This window comes from Equus przewalskii, chromosome 20 (assembly GCF_037783145.1).
Source record: "Equus przewalskii isolate Varuska chromosome 20, EquPr2, whole genome shotgun sequence".
Lineage (NCBI taxonomy): Eukaryota > Metazoa > Chordata > Mammalia > Perissodactyla > Equidae > Equus > Equus przewalskii.
The window spans coordinates 16,574,071-16,594,148 of record NC_091850.1 but is presented as its reverse complement, the minus strand read 5'-3'; the positions used below and the strand labels follow the sequence as shown (position 1 = coordinate 16,594,148).

Sequence of the window (20,078 nt, the reverse complement as noted above, 5' to 3'; positions counted from 1 at the left end):
GAGGAGAAAAAGAGAAAGGGAAAGGTGCCTAAGACTAAGGAATAAAGGGGCTTCTGGAGTCAAGACTTAAAGGGAATGGAAGATAATGAGCACCTTTACTGAACCAGGGAATTACATCTGAATGTTACCAGTGTTAAATACTTACAGGAATTTCATACAATTAAATTAAAACAACAATAACAACAACAGGGGGGGCTGGCCCCGTGGCCGAGTGGTTAAGTTCGCGCGCTCCGCTGCAGGCGGCCCAGTGTTTCGTTGGTTCGAATCCTGGGCGCGGACATGGCACTGCTCATCAGACCACGCTGAGGCAGCGTCCCACATGCCACAACTAGAAGGACCCACAACGAAGAATATACAACTATGTACTGGGGGGCTTTGGGGAGAAAAAGGAAAAAATAAAATCTTTCAAAAAAAAAAAAAAAAAACAACAACAGGGAAAGCATAAGAATAAAGACCACATCTGAAGGGGCACAGTTCTCTTAAAGTAGTACCTTATGATTCCTCCTATGTTTGGGTAGAAACAGGCCATGATCACTCCAGCTCCCACAATAATGAGATTAAGAACCAGCACGTGCAGAATGCTAGAAGTCGAGGAGAGAGTTTGGAGGAAAGAAGAAATATAAAAACAGGCAAATTATAACCATTAATATGAGACTAAAATTCATTAACATCTTTAAAATGAGAATGTCTTAAACTTGACAGTAAAATCACAGGAAAAATGCTGCTGATGGGACAGTGACACTGGCCCTTTTGTTCAATTATGTAAATAGGTTAAATTTCACAGGAGAAAACTAGCAGGGTATATCAGAGTTCACACTCTGATCCATAATTCCATTTGGAATATCTTAAGAAAATAATCAAAACCATGAAAAAAGCTATTAACCTAAAGACGTGTAGAAAAAGCAGAAGTATCCTAGATACACAGCAAGGTAACAATTTACTTGGTGGAATATATTAAAATTAACTTATTATTGTTACTTAGATGGTAAAAATCCATCCAGGCACCTTGGGAAAATGCTAGCTAGGTTTTTACTACACAAGAAAATCTGAAAACATTTAAAAAAATATCACAAGGAAATACACTGAAAAGGCAGTAGTGATTGTGTTACAATTTGTGATTTGGGGTAATTTTCCCTCTTTTCTAATTTTAACAAATTTTCTATATTTTATGTTTTTTGTACAGTGTTTATTTTACTTTTATAATTAGAGAAATAAATTATATTAAAGGAAAGGCACAACGGGCAGGTTTTTATCTTTCAGATTCAGCCACTTAAAGTCATTCAGTATTTACCATGAATAGAATATCTACTAAACACTTGAACTAGATGTTAACAATTCAAGGTTTGAGATCAATTTTGGACACAAATAAAAATAATGTAGATGGAATTTGATGCTCAAGAAATAATTCCATTTCTCAAAAAAATGATTCTCAAAAGCCAAATTTACACCTCAAAGCAACCTTTTGAGCCCAAGTTATCAGAGGTTAATTAATCCCAGGTACAATCCCAGGACAAAATTAAAAATAAGGAAAATTTTTTACACAAATAAGTGGTTAGTCATATATCCTGATGAATTAGAGAGATATTCAGGCTTCCAGATCTTACTATCCAGAAACTCCAACCTTAAAATTGCTTAAAAGCTTTGGGACATTGGCTGGGCCTCTGTTATTTCTGTATTGTAAAAGGAAACAACTTTGTGTATTTTCCAGAGTAGAGGTTCTCAAAGTATAACCACAAACCCCAGGGAAGTTCCCAATACCCTTTCAGGAAGTCCCTGAGGTAAAAATTATTTTCATAATCATACAAGACATTCCTTGCTTTGCAAAAACAATGGTGGATAAGACTGCTGGCCCCCTAGCATGGGTAGAGGCAGGTGCACCTATCTGTGTGCTTTGCTGTATTCTTTACTGCCAACACTCTCAGAAAAAAAAAAAAGCTTTATTAAAAATTGTCTTTAATAAAGGAGTAAAAGTGATTAGTTTTATTAAATCCCACATGCTTTGAACACACATCTTTTTAATGTTCTGTGTGATCAAATAGGAAGCACATAAAAAAGCATGTCAGGTGCATACTGAAGCACAATGGTTGTCTTGAGGACAAGTACTTGTGCCACTGAGATGGAGGGCAACCCAGCGTTTTCCCCAAGGAACACTATTGTCACTTGAAAGGGAGACAAACTATAGTACTTTAGACTTGGGTATTTGACAGACATTTTCTTGAAAATGAATGGTATGAGCTTGTCACTTCAAGGAAAACAATTGGTAGTATGTGTTGCCAATGATAAAATTTGAACTTTCAAGCAAAAATTAGAATTTTTGAGAGCTTGACAGTTTTCCAATATTTAAAGACTTTTATAATGAAATTGGTGGTGATATTAATCAATATGGGTTTTGATATTATACAATGAAAGTATGTCCATATTTGGAAGATCTGCAGACCTTAGTGAACCAATATTTTCCAAATGACTAAACATGGTGTACAAAACTATGTGTGGGTAAAAGATCCAAAGTGTAAGATAGACCAAAGGGTTTTAACGTAACTGAGTTTCAGATTCACCTTTTTTTTTTAAGTAAGACTGGCCCGGAGCTAACCTCTGTTGCTGATCTTCCTCGTTTTTTTTTTTCCTCCCCAAAGCCCCACTACATAGTTGTATATCCTAGTTGTAAGTCATTCTAGTTCTTCTATGTGGGATGCCACCATCGCATGACTTGATGAGTAGTGCACAGGTCCATGCCCAGGATCGAACTGACAAACATCGGGCCGCGAAAGCAGAGCACACAAACCTAACCAATCGGCCATGGGGCTGGCCCCTAGATTCATCTAACTTTTAAGAAACTACTACCTGTCAAGGTTTGGCATAGTATCAAAGAAGAATACCCAAAATTATCTGAAAAGGTTATTAAAAGTACTTCTGTTTCCAATGTGTCTATGTGAGGGTGGATTATTTTCAGATATTTAAATGAAAGCAACATTACAACAGGTTGAATGCAGAAGAAGATAGGAGAATCCAATTATCTATTAATAAATCAGACATTAAAGAGTTTTGAAAATGTAAAACAATTTTTTTGGAAATAGCTATTTTTCATTAATGTTATTTATGTTAAGTGATGGTTTTATTGCTTTTTAAAATAAATTAATAAATATTTCAAAAATTCTGTTTTAAGTTTTCATATGTTAAATATTGATAGAAACAACCCACACAAACTAAAGTCCCTGGGGGTCCTCAAAAACTTTAAGAGTGTAAAGGGGTCTTGAGACCAAAAAGTATGCTCCAAAGTATGCAGTCTGTAGAGTACTTTTATCTGTAGGATAAATGACAGTGTGTTCTTGGTGGTAGGGGAAGAAACGTAATGTTAACACAAAACAGAAATTCCAGACTTTTTCCAAGAAGAAAAAACATCCTAACAGCCAACATTATGCAAAATAATGGCAGAAAACAGGAATAATGCATTCACCAAGAATTTTTTTCTTCCGTTACTTCACAATGTTTATTTTATTTTGGTGAACGTTAATACAGCACAGGGTATACACATAACAGAAATCTTACATTTACTGAAATCTAATCTTCTAGATGAGCAATGTTAGAACTGTAGCTGCTGCTACTGTCAATGCTAGAGACCTGGTAACTCTTGACTTGCTTTTAAAAGTTTTATGTTTTTGTGGTGCAGTGGTCAAGTTCACATGCTCTGCTTCAGTGGCCCAGGGTTCGCCGGTTTGGATCCCAGGTGTGGACCTACAGACTGCTTATCAAGCCATGCTGTGGCAGGTGTCCACATATTAAAAAATAGATGAAAATGGGCACAGATGTTAGCTTAGGGCCACTCCTCCTGAGCAAAAAGAGGAGGATTGGAGGCAGTTGTCAGCTCAGGGCTAGTCTTCCTCAAAAAAAAAAAGGTTGGGGCAGGCCAGGTGGCGCAGCGGTTAAGTTTGCATGCTCCACTTTGGCAGCTGGGGGTTCACTGGTTCCCATCCCGGGTGCAGACCTACACACCACTTGTCAAGCTATGCTGTGGCAGGCGTCCTACATATAAAGTAGAGGAAGACAGGCACAGATTTTAGCTCAGGGCCAGTCTTCCTCAGCAAAAAGGAGGAGGATTGGCAGCAGATGTTAGCTCAGGGCAAATCTTCCTCAAAAAAAAAAAAAGTTTTATATTTTTAAACCAACATATTTATAACTATTTATTTAATGAGGGGACAGAATCAATTCACTTTAGACAAGAACTGATTAAGACAATTTATTTAGTTGGTTACTGTAAATGTAATTTTTTTCAAATTTTATCCAAAAGTTTTCTTCATTTGAGATCATTTATTCCCAATAAAATAATTTAGGACTAGGCACTTTATACTAGAAGGAATCTGTAATAAAATTTAACATAAGAATAGGAGTTAACCAGGGGTCTCCAATGAAGTTTCAGGGAAACCCTGAAGCATAATATGGAAATTTCTCTTGGAGGAGGGTGACAAGCTTTGAACAAATTTTCAAAAGGACTCATAACTCCTCCATCATCAATAAGAGACTAAAAATTACAGTAGTAGTTACAGAAGCAAATAAGAATTTAAACTTGTTATATATCTCACTTTCAATTCTAAACAACTATTATTTACGTAAAAATGCATAAATGTTAATAAATATACAAGTAAATATCAATAACCAATAATTAAAATAAAAGTTGCATCTCATTAGCAATACATTAGTAACACAGGTACTATATACTATTAACTTCTTGGCAATGAGTAGATTACTAGGAACAAAATCATAAGATAAATATAACTGGTATCAGACCTAATATAACTACACTGGATGGAATTAACTTTAAATCATTCTAGACTAGGGAGTGGCTTCTATTTTTAAAGCTCTTCGGGGAAAAGAACACTAATGATCTATCCTTAGCAACCATTTTCATTAGGCAAATTTTTATAGCAAAAGGATCAGTCACATTTTAAACTGACCTGTTTGCACAGTCATTTGTTGCTTGGCACATCTTGCTGGTCAAGAGAAGAGCCCTTACCTAGGATAAATGTCACCGAAGATATGGCCCAATAGCTGGACACGAGCCAAGTAGCCTAGGAGTGGGTACACAGTCATCATCTGGAACAGCAGGAATATCCTTGCAATGAAGGACAGGATGTCACTGCTGGGGAAGTTGTCTAAAAAATTCTAATCCAAGAAAGATAATGAAGTCATGTTAGAAATCAAATTCAATATATACAAATTTATAAAATGGAATGCCTTTTGTTTAGTTTAAACATAAGTGCCACTCAAATTGTGGTTTGTGGACTGGTGCCCGTCCATGAACTGCTTATTAACTATTATTCTTCAATGAGCTAAGTACAGAAATTCAAAGTAAGTGTTTAGAAACATTTATAAAAATTTGACATTGCCACATTTTTATTTTATTTTACAAAAGTGTCAATCTGTAATTTATTTGACATTAAAACAAGAACAAAGAAAACCTTGTCCTTTACCAAGATAGTTTGAGAATCACTGCTCTACAAGTTTCAAACATAAATGTACTTTATATATTTAAACGGCTAATTTCAGAGTCTCATGCTCTACTGACTGAGCTAGCCGGGCGACCACTAAGTGGCTAATTTAATTCAATGCTTTTTCATCCTCACTAGTTCTCTTCCTTTTCTTTCTCTGAAGCATGTGCAGCACTTTCAAAGTAAAGACTACAGAATAACGTGAGAGTATGCCTATCACCTAGTATCATGATTATTTACAGTCTTATTTACAGTCTACCACTTATTATTTACAGACATTATTTACAGCCTATCACTAAATAGAAAAGGATTCATTCCTATTTCTTTTCATGATTCTTTTCTCCACTTTAGTTTGGCACCTTAAAAAAAATTAATCACTCAGAATTGTTTTTTTTTCTTTTCAAATACAAATACCACAGATATTCCCATTCCCAGGGGAGTGGGCTTTACATGCGATTGTTCACATCAGGGGAATTTTCAGCAAACATTTGGCTGCCAAAGAACTTCTGGAATCAAGGAAATCAAGAGAAGAAAATTTCAAGCCATCATAACAGCAGTAAATCAAATGTTTTTCTCTTATAAAGATGAGAACATTATTAACACTATTATGCTGAAAGAATATTTATAATTCATCCATAATAAATCACAGGGCAGATTCCACCACTCTATAAGAGGAATTTCTTCTGACTAGAGGGAAAGTCACCAGTGAAACGCTATTTTTTGTGAGATATTCTTCAGGCACATTAAACTAAGAGACTGTACTATTCCTAAGTTTATCATAGGTCAAATCAAATAAAATATTACTTATGGCACCCTTTTAGTAAAAGAATTTCTTTCATTCTTTCTGTCTCTCCCTCTCTCTTTTTAACAGCCAAATAGTAGTCTTTCCTTGTTTTACTGCCTGCCACGCAGTACCAAAATGGGTGCCAGAGCTATCATTAGGGACTGACGAACTAAGATGCCAGGACATTTTTTATGCAGGACATTTCTAGATCGGGGCTTCAGAAAATAAGGAAGTTGAATGTATTCTTAGTGGAGGTTTTATTTTCATGACTATCACTAGTAACAGTTTTCCACACAAAGGGAAATACTATGCATATAATAGGAATCATTTACTTGAGCACCACAAGGTGCCAGCATGCAGTATGTTTTCTCAAGGGTCCATCTAAAAATCTATGGTGTATGCTTCATACCACTTAATGGAAGAGGAAATTGAAGTTCAGGAAGGATGGGAAAGGTGCCTATATTTCCCCAAGTAGAGTAAATAGTAGAGATGGTATCCAAACCCAGGACTGTCTGGTATTACAACTTGCTACTGTATCACCCTGCCCACTCCACAGACAGGAGGGTGTAAACAGTCACACGAAGAGGATAGGCAGTGCCTTACCTGCTCTATACAATCTTTGGATAATGGTGGTGAAGGAAATGAAGCAAAAACCAGGACTCCAATATAGAGATAAGTTAATGTCACCAGCATATAAGCAATGGACAAGTCCCTCACCTGTAAACAGAGAATAAAATTTCCACAATATTGAATAAATTTGCAGTAAGTCAGTCTGCCTCAATAGGCTAAATAAGAAGAGACAAATACGTAAATACAAGACAACTTTTTGCTGTGTGTGTGTTTTTGTGTATGTATTTTTAGGTAACCAATCTGTTCACAAAAAGTAGTTAAAACACAATTCACAGATTTTACAATTAGTCTGACAATTAAAAAAAAAATATTCTGGAGTATGTACACTAAGCTACCTGTTGGGAGACTTAGTAAGTTAACATAAATGGTGGTTTAACATGATTGAAATTCTGACAATTTTAAAGGTAATTTATTTACCAAATTAAAAAATATTTAACTAAAATAATAAAGTTAAGGGACAACAAAAAAGCAAGAGTAAGCCACCTTCGGTAGGACCTACAGAATTTTAAAAAATTTTCTTTGAGTAAATTAACTTTTTAAATCATCAAAGCATGCCTAGACCAAAAGAGATTGGTACATATTAAAATATATTTAATAAAGAAGGAGAGCTAGTTAAAGAGCAGATAGTAAGCAGGTATTAAAGACAAGTTTATTAAAGCTAAACAGTAAACAAAAGGAAATCCAAAGGCAGCTGTTCAAACAGCTGCACAATGTTATTACTGGAATCAGCAAACAAATGCAGAACATTAAATAAAGTGGATTGCTTTCTTCCACTGCTGTTCCCACCCTGCCAACCTCCTATCCCCATGCAAAGTAAAAAGCTCCAAGATATGTGATGCAGCCAGCTGTCAGATCCAAACAGAACAGATCCCACAGCTCAAAAATCTGCTCTCCATCACCACTAAAGTTATGGCCAAACAATGCAGCACAACTGAATTATGGCAATAAGCCTATTCATTTTTCATTTAAACACAAATTACTTTGAAAGCTAAGAAAACAGATAAGAAAAAAAGTATATACAATTTTATTTTAGTTTGCTAATGCAAAAAGAAAACTGGACATTTGGTATTAGGGAACATTTCTGATTTTTTGACAACTTTCCTCCTTAAATGGACTAGAGCAACAGCAGAGAATTATAAACTTGAACGTTGATAAATTCACTTAAAAAGCAAGCAACGAACTAAGAGAAATCCTAAGGTCAGATCTAAGTTGACAATAGCTTGAAAATAAACCAGGGATTCCATACTCTAAAGTGGATAGTGGATAGGCTTATAGGAGCTACAGGAATCTGGATAACGCAGATTGGTTCCAGCCTTCTCAAAGAACTTCTAATTACTTAGGGTTGAGGAAGGAGAGGCTGACCAAACCTCCAAGGGGTTTCAAAGTCTCTCCTCTTTAGTTCATGACACTCTAGGGCCCATCTCAGAGAGACTTCAGGCATCCCTAGGGTTGACTCATGGTTTTGTGTAGGATGAACAGAAATGAACCAGGCAATTCTTATTTTAATACCAAAGGGTAGTAGTCTCCCACTATGATGTTTGAAAGTCATTCTACCCTCAACCTACTCAATGCCGCTCAAGAACAGAGGTAGTCTTGTAAAATGCAAAACCTCGGGATGCCAAAACAGCTGAGTCAGAGAGAGCTATATATAAAGAGGAACAGCTACCATTACACGGACAGTCTTTACCCTATATACCACCTGATGACCACATTATTTTGGTCAAGCTTCCAGAAATATGTGGTACCTTAGCAAACTTTGGGGAAAACCTGGTGAAGATGAAAAGGCTAAGATGCAAGTGCTTCCCAATAAGATAATTTCCCCTTCTGCTTCCCTGTTCTTACAGCATTGTATACATATCTGAAATACTGCATCAATTACACTGTACTGTAACTGTTAGTAATCTTTATTACAAAAGTAATCTATGTTTATGATCTGAAGGATTGTGCTGTTTTTTTTCTTAAAGATTGGCACCTGAGCTAACAACTGTTGCCAATCTTTTTTTTTTTTTTTGTGGATTCTAAGTGGAAAGAAAATGTCCCTCAACACCTAAAAAGCAGCCAAGGTTAATAGTTCTTGTATCATGTTAGTATTTTAATTTTTCTGTATGTGAGTTGGTCCATATCACTAAGACTATGAGATCCCTGAGGACAGGAACTGAGTCTTTTCATCTTTATCCCCAATACCCAGGGCAACACTTGGTGCACAGTAGGAACTCAGTAAGTGTAGATAAAAAATAATAACCATGATGGGCACAATTCTTAAGTACTTCTAGGTGCTGGCTCTGTGCTAAGCACATTACAAGTATTATCTCATTTAATGTAGGTACAATCACTTTCTTCATTTTATAGATGAGTAAACTAGTGCAGCAAGATTACAAAACTTGTTTATGGTTAGAAAGTGAGTAGCTGGTGAAGTCAATATTCAAACCGAAGACTTTCTGGCTACAAACGGCATGCCCTTAGTTAGCCACAATTGGAGAAATGGAGAAATGACCAGTCTGTAATGCATTTGTGTCACAGTTAATAACAATAAAGAAAACAGTGAAAGAGGGCTAACAAGTTACAAGTAACAAAGGATACGACAGAGTATACACATGGATGCAAGAGAAATACTAAAATCAGAAAAGTTCTATTTCATAGTAGTCCAAATGTACATTCAATAGAACTAGGTCAAGAGTTGCATATCTATTTTCATCTAAAATACTCTAATGAGCAGAAACGATGTTTTAATATAAAAGCAGCTGAGGTTTAGCATGATCCTGGGAAACATGCCACCTATGAATAGCATCCACACATGTGGGTTTTGCTATTCTCTGGCTTGAAAACAAGCCATCACTGTACTAGGCCTCGAGATATAGCCTCTTAAAAGTCCATTAAATAGAAAAGGGTGGAAAAATGCTAGCTTTTAAAAATGAGGCTCAAAGTAAAAAATATACTTACAAAGAGGCACAAGAGATAATATGAACTGGTAATGTGTCAAGAATCTTATACATTAATTAGGCTACCTACTCTGCCTCATGAATAAGCAATGGCTGGCAGGGCTGATTAAAGGACTAATGACAGGAAGAATGCCAATTCAGAATGAGGACTGGGTTTACAATGGGGCACAAGTGGGTCTGGAAGCACATTCTGTTTCTCAAATATGGTTTAGAATTTGTTCCATGTACTGTTCACAGTGACAATACTATCCAGTGGAGCATTTACTAACAAAAATGACAGAAACCGACCACACAGACCTACCCCAAACATGTACAGAAAAACTTCTGCTGATGTATAGTTAAGGAAACCACACAGATTTATATTAAGAAGCAAAAAGTCAATAACAAATTAAGATATAAGGCATCTCAAATCATTTTTAAAGAACTAAGCAGGGTACAAAACTAAATAAACACAGGCAAAACAAAATTTAAAAAGCACTGTATAGGTTCTGATTCAAACATGATGAGGAAATACCAAGAGGTTAGTCCAATATCCAGGGTGGGTATAGAGACTCTGTATTTTGATAATAAGGAATAAGTTGGATGATCTTCAACTTTTCAACTTTTTCTTTTGTTTTTGGTAAGGTATGCCTTACTAAGGAATAGAAATATCTGTTTACTTATACATAATAAAAAATTATGTTCAGTGAAAAAAAACCCCATGAAGTTAAGTTGAACTTGGAAGACCTAGGAAATCTGATCACTATATCTGTTTAGGAACCTCACTGTTCTCCTCCTTCACAAATGTCTTTAGATCCAAGTCCAACTGCAGTTTACATAGCAGAGAACAAGGCCTTTTCTATTCTTTTGTCTTCTTGTCTAGTTTCAAGTCTTTGCCTACTGAGCTCTGAGTGAGTAACCCAACATCAACCCTAAGAATTCAGAGTCCCTGAAATGAAAACACTAATTCAAAAAGATATATGCACCCTTATGTTCATTGCAGCACTGTTTACAACAGCCAAGATACGGAAGCAGCCTAAGTGTCTATCACTAGATGAATGGATAAAGATGGGGTGTACACACACACACACACACACACACATGGAACACTACTCAGCCATAAAAAAGAACAGAATCTTGCCATTTGCAAAAACATGGATGCACCTAGAAGGTATTATGGTAACTGAAATAAGTTAGACAGACAAATACCTTATGATTTCACTTATATGTGGAATCTAAAAAACAAAACGAACAAATAAAGCAAAACAGAAACAGACTCACAGATACAGAGAATAAACTCATAGATAGAGAAAAAGCCCCTCTGATGGCTGCCAGAGGGGACAGGGGTGGTGGGATGGGTGAAACAGGTGAAGGAGATTAGAGGTACAAACTTCCAGTCATAAAATAAATAAGTCATGGAGATGTAATGTACAGCATAGGAGATATAGTCAGTAACACTGTAATAACTTTGTATGGTGACAGATAGTAACTAGAAATATCGTGTTGATCAATTCATAATGTATAAAAATATCAAATTACCATGTTGTACACCTAAAGCTAATGTAGTATTGTATGTCAACTATACTTCAATGAAAAAATTGAGTCCCTGAGAAGCTTCACATTTCTGACTTAAATATCAAGAAAATATTACATCATGATATCAACAAGACTTCTAAGAGTCAAATTACTTACTGAAACTTGTTGAAAAGTATAATCATTAAAAAATTAAATGACAAAGTTTTTCTCAGAACATAGGAACCATGTAGCTTAATTTACACAAATATATAAGCCCATTTCAGTATAATCAAAAGGAGAGTGTATGTATTTACATGAATTGAAAGTGTTTAGAATTTTGCTGGCACATAGTTCTTCATAAATGTTAGCTTTATTATTAGTAATTATTGATATTTTAAGCAGTAAACATGAAGTATAACTGATTTTTTGAAAGCTAGACCATACATCATACCCTAATTTCAATTAAGACAGTAAGAAAACATCATCCATTTAAACTTTTACTTTTAAGCCTTTGCTGTTTTTTTGCTTGTTCGTTTTTGCCTTTCTTCTTATGTATTTAATTAAATTAATTTATTTTTTATTGTGGTAACATTGGTTTATAACATTATATAAATTTCAGGTGTACATCATTATATTTCAATTCCTGTGTAGATTACATCATGTTCACCAACCAAAGACTAATTTATAATCCATCACCATACACGTGCCTGACCACCCCTTTCACCCTCCTCCCTCCCTTCTTCCCCTCTGGTAAACACCAATCCAATCTGTTTCTATGAGTTTGTTGTTGTTTTTATTTTCTACTTATGAGTGAGATCATAAGGTATTTGACTTTCTCCCTCTGACTTATTTCATTTAGCATAATATCCTCAAGGTCCATCCATGTTGTCAGGGAATGGCCAGATTTCGTCATTTCTTACGGCCAAGTCCTATTCCATTGTGTATATATACCACATCTTCTTTATCCATTTGTCCCTTGATGGGCACCCAGGTTGCTTCCAAGTCTTGGCTATCGTGAATAATGGTGTGATGAACACAGGGGTACATAAATCTACACATTCGTGTTTTCATATTCTTTGGATCAGTATCCAGCAGTGGAATAGCTGGATTGTATGGTGGTTCTTAATTTTTTGAAGAATCTCCATACTGTTTCCCACAGCAGCTGCACCAGTTTGCACTCCTACCAGCAGTGTACTCCTACCACATCCTCTCCAACACTTATTTCCTCTCCTGCTAATTATAGCCATTCTGACTACAGTGAGGTGATATCTCATAGTAGTTTTGATTTCCAATTCCCTTATAGTTAATGATGTTTTCATGTGCCTGTTGGCCATCTGTATATCTTCCTTGGAGAAATGTCTCTTCAGATCTTTTGCTCATTTTTTAAGTGGAGTGTTGGGTTTTTTTGTTGTTGAGATGTATGAGTTCTTTGTGTATTTTGGATAAAAGCCCTTATCAGATATATGGTTTGCAAATATCTTCTCCCAATTGTTAGGTTGTCTTTTTGTTTTGTTGATGGTTTCCCTTACTGTGCAGAAGCTTTTTAGTTTATGTAGTCCAACTGTTTATTTTTTCTATTGTTTCCCTTGCCGGGTCAGACATAGCACTTGAAAATATACTGCTAAGACTGATGTCAAAGAGCATATTGCCTGGGGCTGGCCCCATGGTTAGGTTCGTGCGCTGTGCTTCAACAGCCCAGTGTTTCGCGGTTCTAGTCCTGGGCGCGGACACGGCACTGTTGACCAAGCCACGCTGTGGCGGTGTCCCGCATGCCGCAACTCGAAGGACCCACAACTAAAAGTACACAACTATGTATCCGGGGGCTTTGGGAGAAAAAGGAAAAAATAAAATCTTAAAAAAAACCCATAAAAAAAAGCATATTGCCTATGTTTTCTTCTAGAAGTTTCATGGTTTCAGGTCTTACACTCAAGTCTTTAATCCATTTTGAGTTAACTTTTGTGTATGGTGTAAGATAAGGGTCTACTTTCATTCTGTCCAGTTTTCCCAGCACCACTTATTGAAGAGACTTTCCTTTCTCCATTGTATGTTCTCAGCTCCCTTGTTGAAAATTAGCTGTCCACAGATGTGAGGGTTTATTTCTGGGCTTTCAATTCTGTTCCATTGATCTATGTGTCTGTTTTTGTGCCAGCACCATGTTGTTTCAGCTACTATAGCTTTGTAATATATTTTGAAATCAGGGAGTGTGATACCTCCAGCTTTGCTCTTTTTTTTCCTCAGGATTCCTTTGGCTATTCGGGCTCTTTTGTTGTTCCATATAAATTTAGGATTCTTTGTTCTATTTCTGTGAAAAACATTGTTAGAACTTTGATAGGGGTTGCACTGAATCTGTAGATTGCTTTAGGAGGTATGGACATTTTAACTATGTTAATTCTTACAATCCATGAGCATGGAGTATCTTTCCATTTCTTTGTGATTTCTTCAATTTCTTTAACAATGTTTTATAGTTTTCAGTGTACAGATCTTCTACCTCAATGGTTAAGTTTATTCCTAGGTATTTTATTCTTTTTGTTGCAATTGTAAATGGGATTGTATTTTTTATTTCTCTTTCTGCTATTTCGTTTTAGTGTATAGAAATGCAATTGATTTTTGTATATTGATTTTGTATCCTGCAACTTTACCATGTTCATTTATTATTTCTAAAAGTTTTTTAGTGGATTCTTTAGAGTTTTCTATATATAAAATCACGTCATCTGCAAATAATAACAGTTTCACTTCTTCCTTTCCAATTTGGATCCCTTTTCTTTCTTTTTCTTGCCTGATTGCTCTGGCTAAAACTTTCAATACTATGTTAAATAAGAGTGATGAAAGTGGGCATCCTCATCTGGTTCCTGTTCCTAGAGGGCTAGCTTTCAGTTTTTCTCCATTGAGAATGATATCAGTTGTGGGTTTCTCATTTATGGCCTTTATTATGTGGGGGTACTTTCCTTCTATACCCATTTTATTCAGAATTTTTATCATAAATGGATGCTGTATCTTGTCAAATGCTTTCTCTGCATCTATTGAGATGATTGTGATTTTTATTCTTCATTTTATTAATGTGGTGTATCACGTTGATTGATTTGCGGATGTTGAACCAAATCTGCATCCCTGGAATCAATCCCACTTGATCATGGTGTATGGTCTTTTTAATGTATTGTTGTATTTGATTTGCTAGTATTTTGTTGAGGATTTTTGCATGGATGTTCATCTGTGATACTGGCCTGTAATTTTCTTTTTTTGTGTTGTCCTTGTCTGATTTTGGTATCAGGGTAATGTTGGCTTTGTAGAATGAGTTAGGAAGCTTCCCCTCCTCTTTAATTTTTTGGAAGAGTTTGAGAAGCATTGGCATTAAGTCTTCTTTGAATGTTTGGTAGAAATTCACCAGGGAAGCCGTCTGGTCCTGGACTTTTATTTTTTGGGACATTTTTGATTACTGTTTCGATTTCCTTACTGGTGTGTGGTTTATTCAAATTCTCTATTTTTTCTTGATCCCGTTTTGGAAAGTTGTATGATTCTAAGAATTTATCCATTTCTTCTAGATTATCCAAGTTGTTGGCATATAGCTTTTCATAGTACTCTCTTATAATCTTTTCGTATTTCTCAGGTGTCTGTTTTAATTTCTCTTCTTTCATTTCTGATTTTATTTATTTGAGCCTTCACTCTTTTTTTCTTGGTGAGTCTAGCTAAAGGTTTGTCAATTTTGTTTATCTTTTCAAAGAACCAGCTCTTCGTTTCACTGACTTTTTTCTATTGTTTTTATTAGTCTCTATTTCATTTATTTCTGCTCTCATTTTTATTATTTTCTTCCTTCTACTGATTTTGGGTAAGACTGTGTTTTTCAAATATTTTCCACAAGCAACAAAAGTTGAGTCAAATTTCATTAGCTAAACCTCACATACTAGTTCTATAAAGTGCTGGTCCTAAAACTCAGTAGAAACAAGAACTCATTTTATGGTATTTACATAAGAAACACAGATTTCAAGGCCCACTTTGTGTTCTAGTAAGAAAGGCAGAGACTCTTCCTACCATCCCTGGGGGACTATGAACTGAAACATCCATCTCTCTATCCAGTCCTCAGCTTCTCACACTGGGGAAAGCACACCTCCAGACAAACTGGTGTGAACTTCCAGAAAAGCAATTCTACTTAAGAATTTTAGGGAACAAAAAGTTAAGTACAGACAGTTTTCTCTTTTTATGGTAGTATGAGACTGTAAAAATGCCTGGACACCTCTTTGAGGAAGAGGCAGTGCAGCTGCAGTACAGCTGGGGTCCACCTGCTCCTGCTCCCGCCTCACTGCTGTTCGCTCTCACCCAGGAACAAGCTGGTCAGGAAGGTATGCTGCAGCAATAGCTTACAGATACTGGAAGGACACATGCAAAATCAGAGGTGGTGGCTCACTGAATGAGAATTACTCCAACCAGTCGCAATGTAAAATCTCTGCAGAAGGTGCATGCTGACTTGATCAGAGGCACAAAGGACAAGAATCTCAAAATGAAAGGACAAATTCAAATGTCTACCAAGACTCTGAGAGTTGCTATAAGAAAAACTCCTTGTGGAGAAGATTCTAAGACTCTAGATTTTCCATCTAGATTTTCCAAAATCGTTCCAGATGAGGATCCACAAGCGACTCACTGAGTTGCACAGTCCTCCAGAGATTGTCAAGCAGATTACTTCCATCTGAACTGAGTGGTTGAAATCAGCATTGCAGATACTTATATCAACTATTTTAATAAACTATCAATTGTTTAAAAAAATGACTGTGTAACATGATCATAAAAATCAATGGGAAAAATTATGATTTTCCATGATGTTTAGAAATTTTTATCAAAACATTAAAAACTCTTTCACTGCCAGTTATAAACATATAAGGACATGAAAAAAATAGTAAAACTAATATTTATTTACTAATTTAAAACATCAGAAACACTGAGAATTAGTGTTTTATTTCTTTGTAAAAACTTACCACGAGTTTTGAACTGTGCTTCCTCCTTTTCATGGTATAATTACGATATAGAGCAAGCATTTTTTCCATGCCTTGGTTAGTTGTCATACTCCTTTCCTCTTAGTTTGCACTAGCTTCCAACATTTCATCCTGTGTGTTTTCAATGTTGTGAGGAATCTCTGAGAATTCTTTCAATGTGAAGTTCTTTGAGAGTGTCACTTTCTTTGGGACACCTTCATTCTTTTCATCGCAATCATTTTTCTCATTTATATTGATAAGTTCACCTTCCCTAAAATCCTCTGGCTGCATATCTAGAGTCTCTTGAACAGCAGCAGTGCCAACGTTTCCACCATAGATATTTCTTGTACGATATTTCTTGTACGACTTTGTTTGATTCAAATTTCATTTCTAGCATTATCACTTTTTGTTTCCTTGTTGCACTTTCACCTTTATTTGCCAATTCCCTCTTTTGATGTCTATTTTTGCAAAATATTGTGTGGATTTACCACTGGGCAACAAGGAGGCAACTCAACTATCTGCTTTGCAGTCTGTGTGTAAAGTGAACAACAGATGTGTAGTGACCAATCACTGACAAATTTTGAAAGAAGTGATGTGATTTGTAACTAATTATGACATGCATCTGTTATTTATGTAGTGATCTGTGAACTCAAGGGCTAGTAGCTATTATTTTATTGCAAGTACTTGTAGTTCAGATCGTATGGTAACTGAAATTTGAACCATGTTGTTAGGGAGGACTAATGTAATTTAACTAAACCATAGTAACTGAAATTCATGGATATAGGAGCTGTGAAAAGTGAGATCTGCTTGTAATTTAACTCATTATTTTATTATTATTATTACTATTTTACTGATTTTTCTCCCCAAATCCCCCCAGTACATAGTTGTATATTTTAGTTGTGGGTCTTTCTAGTTGTGACATGTGGGATGCCGCTTCGACAAGGCCTGATGAGCAGTGCCATGTCTGCGCCCAGGATGCGAACTGGCAAAATCCTGGGCCGCTGAAGCGGAGCACATGAACTTAACCACTCGGCCACAGGGCTGGCCCCAACTCATTATTTTAAGACTGCTTTCTAGTAAGACAAACTAATGATGAACACAATAAAATACACATGAGTGTTTAAGATAAAACATGAGACTTCATTGAAATTGTGTTTTTCATCCCCAGATTCCCAGGTACACAAGGTGTTCTCCTCTGTCATTAAGGAAACTTTGGTGGCAAAATTTGAGAAGCACAGCCTTATGAATAGAATGGTTCAATACATGAGAATCCCAATTCACAAAATGGGTTTCTAGGGTACTTGGTCTAAGTTGGCATAAGAGAGCAGTTGATTAGGATATATAGGTGACTTAGTTCGCATCAAGGTATCTTCTATTAGTGACATATGCACTATTTCTTGTGAAGATGAAATGGATATTTTCGATATATTTCTCTAAACTTCCTAAAATTTGGAGTACACAGCTTAGTTCAAGTGGCAATGAGTCAGGGAATTTGTGAAGGAGTAGGAAACGATTTAGAGGTAAAGGGTATGAAGTATGTCCTCAATTTTCAAAGTTCCAAATGTTTACTTAGGATAAGTAAGATTTTCTTCCTATTCCCTCAAAAGATTTAAAACTGTTTATGATAAAAGTATAAGTACAATAAGATAAACATTCCCAAGATAAAAACCAAATCTAAAGTGCGGGGGTGGGGGACGACAAAAACTCTAAAAATATATTTTGCCTAAGAAAAGGTATAGCAAATGCTAAGAGAACTTAATCCTCCTGTCTTCCAAAAGTCATGGCAAAAACAGAAACAAGAATAGTTATATGACCCTTATTGTCAAATAATAAGAATGGGTTCGTTAAGAGAAACTTTTTCCTAGACTTGAAAACAGAGAAAAATTTCTCTCCACAGTCTTTGTATAAAGGATGGTGAGCAGTTTAACAAGCATATTCCAATTACGGTTATTATAAAACAATAAAGCAACATTGTACACATGGCTTTCTTGTATACCATAAACCCATGGTGATGAGTCACTTTTAACATTAAAATCTAGTACAGTGATGAGAGAAGAGAGAAAGAAAGAAGGAAGTGATTCAGTTATGTATTTTTCTGGCAATCTAACTTGTTACCATCATAGGAAGAAATCTTAGAGAAGAGTTAATATGTTCTCATTGTAAAGCAAGTTTAAAGGCACTAGAAAGAATGTGAAGGAGAAGACAGTCTCTCCTGTTAACAGAAAGATCCAGTCTGTAAACGTCGGGAGAGAAAGGGTAAGAGGGGTATAGAAACTAAAAATTTCTAGCCCCCTCTATACACCAGAGCATGTTAAACATTTTTCCTATTTTATAATATTTAATTATGATTAAAACCCTGAGAGGTAGTTATCAAATAATGCTGTTTTTACACATGAAGAAAATAAAATATGTTTGGAAAATCCAGATTTACTCAATTTCAGCTCCATTCACAGGTAACATGTCAGATGTGTTACCAGGTAATAGTAAAGACAAAAACAGAAGAGCTTGACTTACATTCTTGGTCTAATTTGAGAGCTAACTTCCTTCTACTTAGAAAGATTTTTCCCTGCATAACAATGCTGCAAAACATCATTTGAAGCCGTCTCAGAAGCCCCAGGCACAGTGAATTCTTCCTTCTCTTGTATTCAGTAACAATTGTATAAACCACCATTAGAGCTTCATCATGATTTTTGTTTACATGGTTAGGAGTTATCAAATTGGGTTCAAAATCTGCAGACACGGCCACAAGTAACTGGTTAACTCTTCTACTTGCGTTGGGTTAGGTTTGCTCTTCTTTTGCCAGTGTCTTAATGTAGAAGGTTAGGTTATTGATTTGAGATATTTCTTCTTTAATGTTGGCATTTTACAGCTATAAATTTCCCTCTAAGCACTGCTTTAGCTGCATCCCACAAGTTGTGGTATGTTGTGTCTTCATTTTCAGTAATCTCAAAGTATTTTCTCATTTTTCTTGTAATTTCTTCTTTGATCTATCGGTTATTTAGGAGTAAGTTGTTTAATTTCCACATTTTGTCAATTTCCCAAAGTAATTTCTGTTATTGATTTCTAAGTTCACAGTCGTTAAAAAACATACTTGGTATGATTTCAATCTTTTTAAATTTATTGAGACTTGTTCAATGACCCAGCATATGGTCTATGTTGGTAAATGTTCCATGTGCATTTGAAAAGAATGCATGTTTTGCTGCTGTCTGAAGGAAGACTCTTATAAATGCCAATTAGATCAAGTAGATTGATTGTATTTTTTCTGTTTTCTATATCCTTACTTATTTTCTATTTATTTTATCAATTATTAAGGGAGGAGTGATGAAATCTCCAATTATAATTGTGGATTTATCAACTTCTCTTTTCAGTTTTGACTGTGGCTGCTTCATTTATTTGGAAGCTCTGTCATTGGGTGCATACATATATAGGATGATGATGATGATTTTCTTGATGAAGTGATCCCTAAAAATCATTAGGTAATGTTCCTCTTTATCTTTGGCAATACTCCTTGCTCTGATGTCTACTTTGTCTGATATTAAAACAGCTTCTCTACCCTTCTTTTTTTTTGTTTTTTTTTTAAAGATTGGCACCTGAGCTAACAACTGTTGCCAATCTTTTTTTTCTTTTCTTCCCAAATCCCCCCAGCACCTAGTTGTATATTTTAGTTGTGGGTCCTTCTAGTTGTGGCATGTGGGATGCCGCCTCAACATGGCCCGATGAGCGATGCCATGTCCACACCTAGGATCTGAACTGGGGAAACCCTGGGTCACCAAAGCAGAGCACGCGA

General features: G+C 35.8%; 1 protein-coding gene across 23 annotated transcripts in view; it reads right to left on the bottom strand.

Moving 5' to 3' along the window:
- Positions 1-20,078, bottom strand: part of SLC38A9 (solute carrier family 38 member 9) — a 124,264-nt gene that overhangs the window by 1,207 nt on the left and 102,979 nt on the right. For 13 of the 23 annotated variants that reach the window (XM_070587576.1, XM_070587578.1, XM_008534122.2 and 10 more), the window contains 3 exons: positions 6,871-6,984; positions 5,009-5,157; positions 492-581 (listed from right to left, as the gene is read on the bottom strand). In XM_070587576.1, the coding sequence (XP_070443677.1) occupies positions 492-581; positions 5,009-5,157; positions 6,871-6,984 (353 nt within the window). Of the gene's footprint in view, positions 1-491; positions 582-4,949; positions 5,158-6,870; positions 6,985-20,078 lie in introns of all 23 variants that reach the window. The other 10 variants (XR_011530576.1, XR_011530579.1, XR_011530577.1 and 7 more) reach the window with 1 other exon arrangement.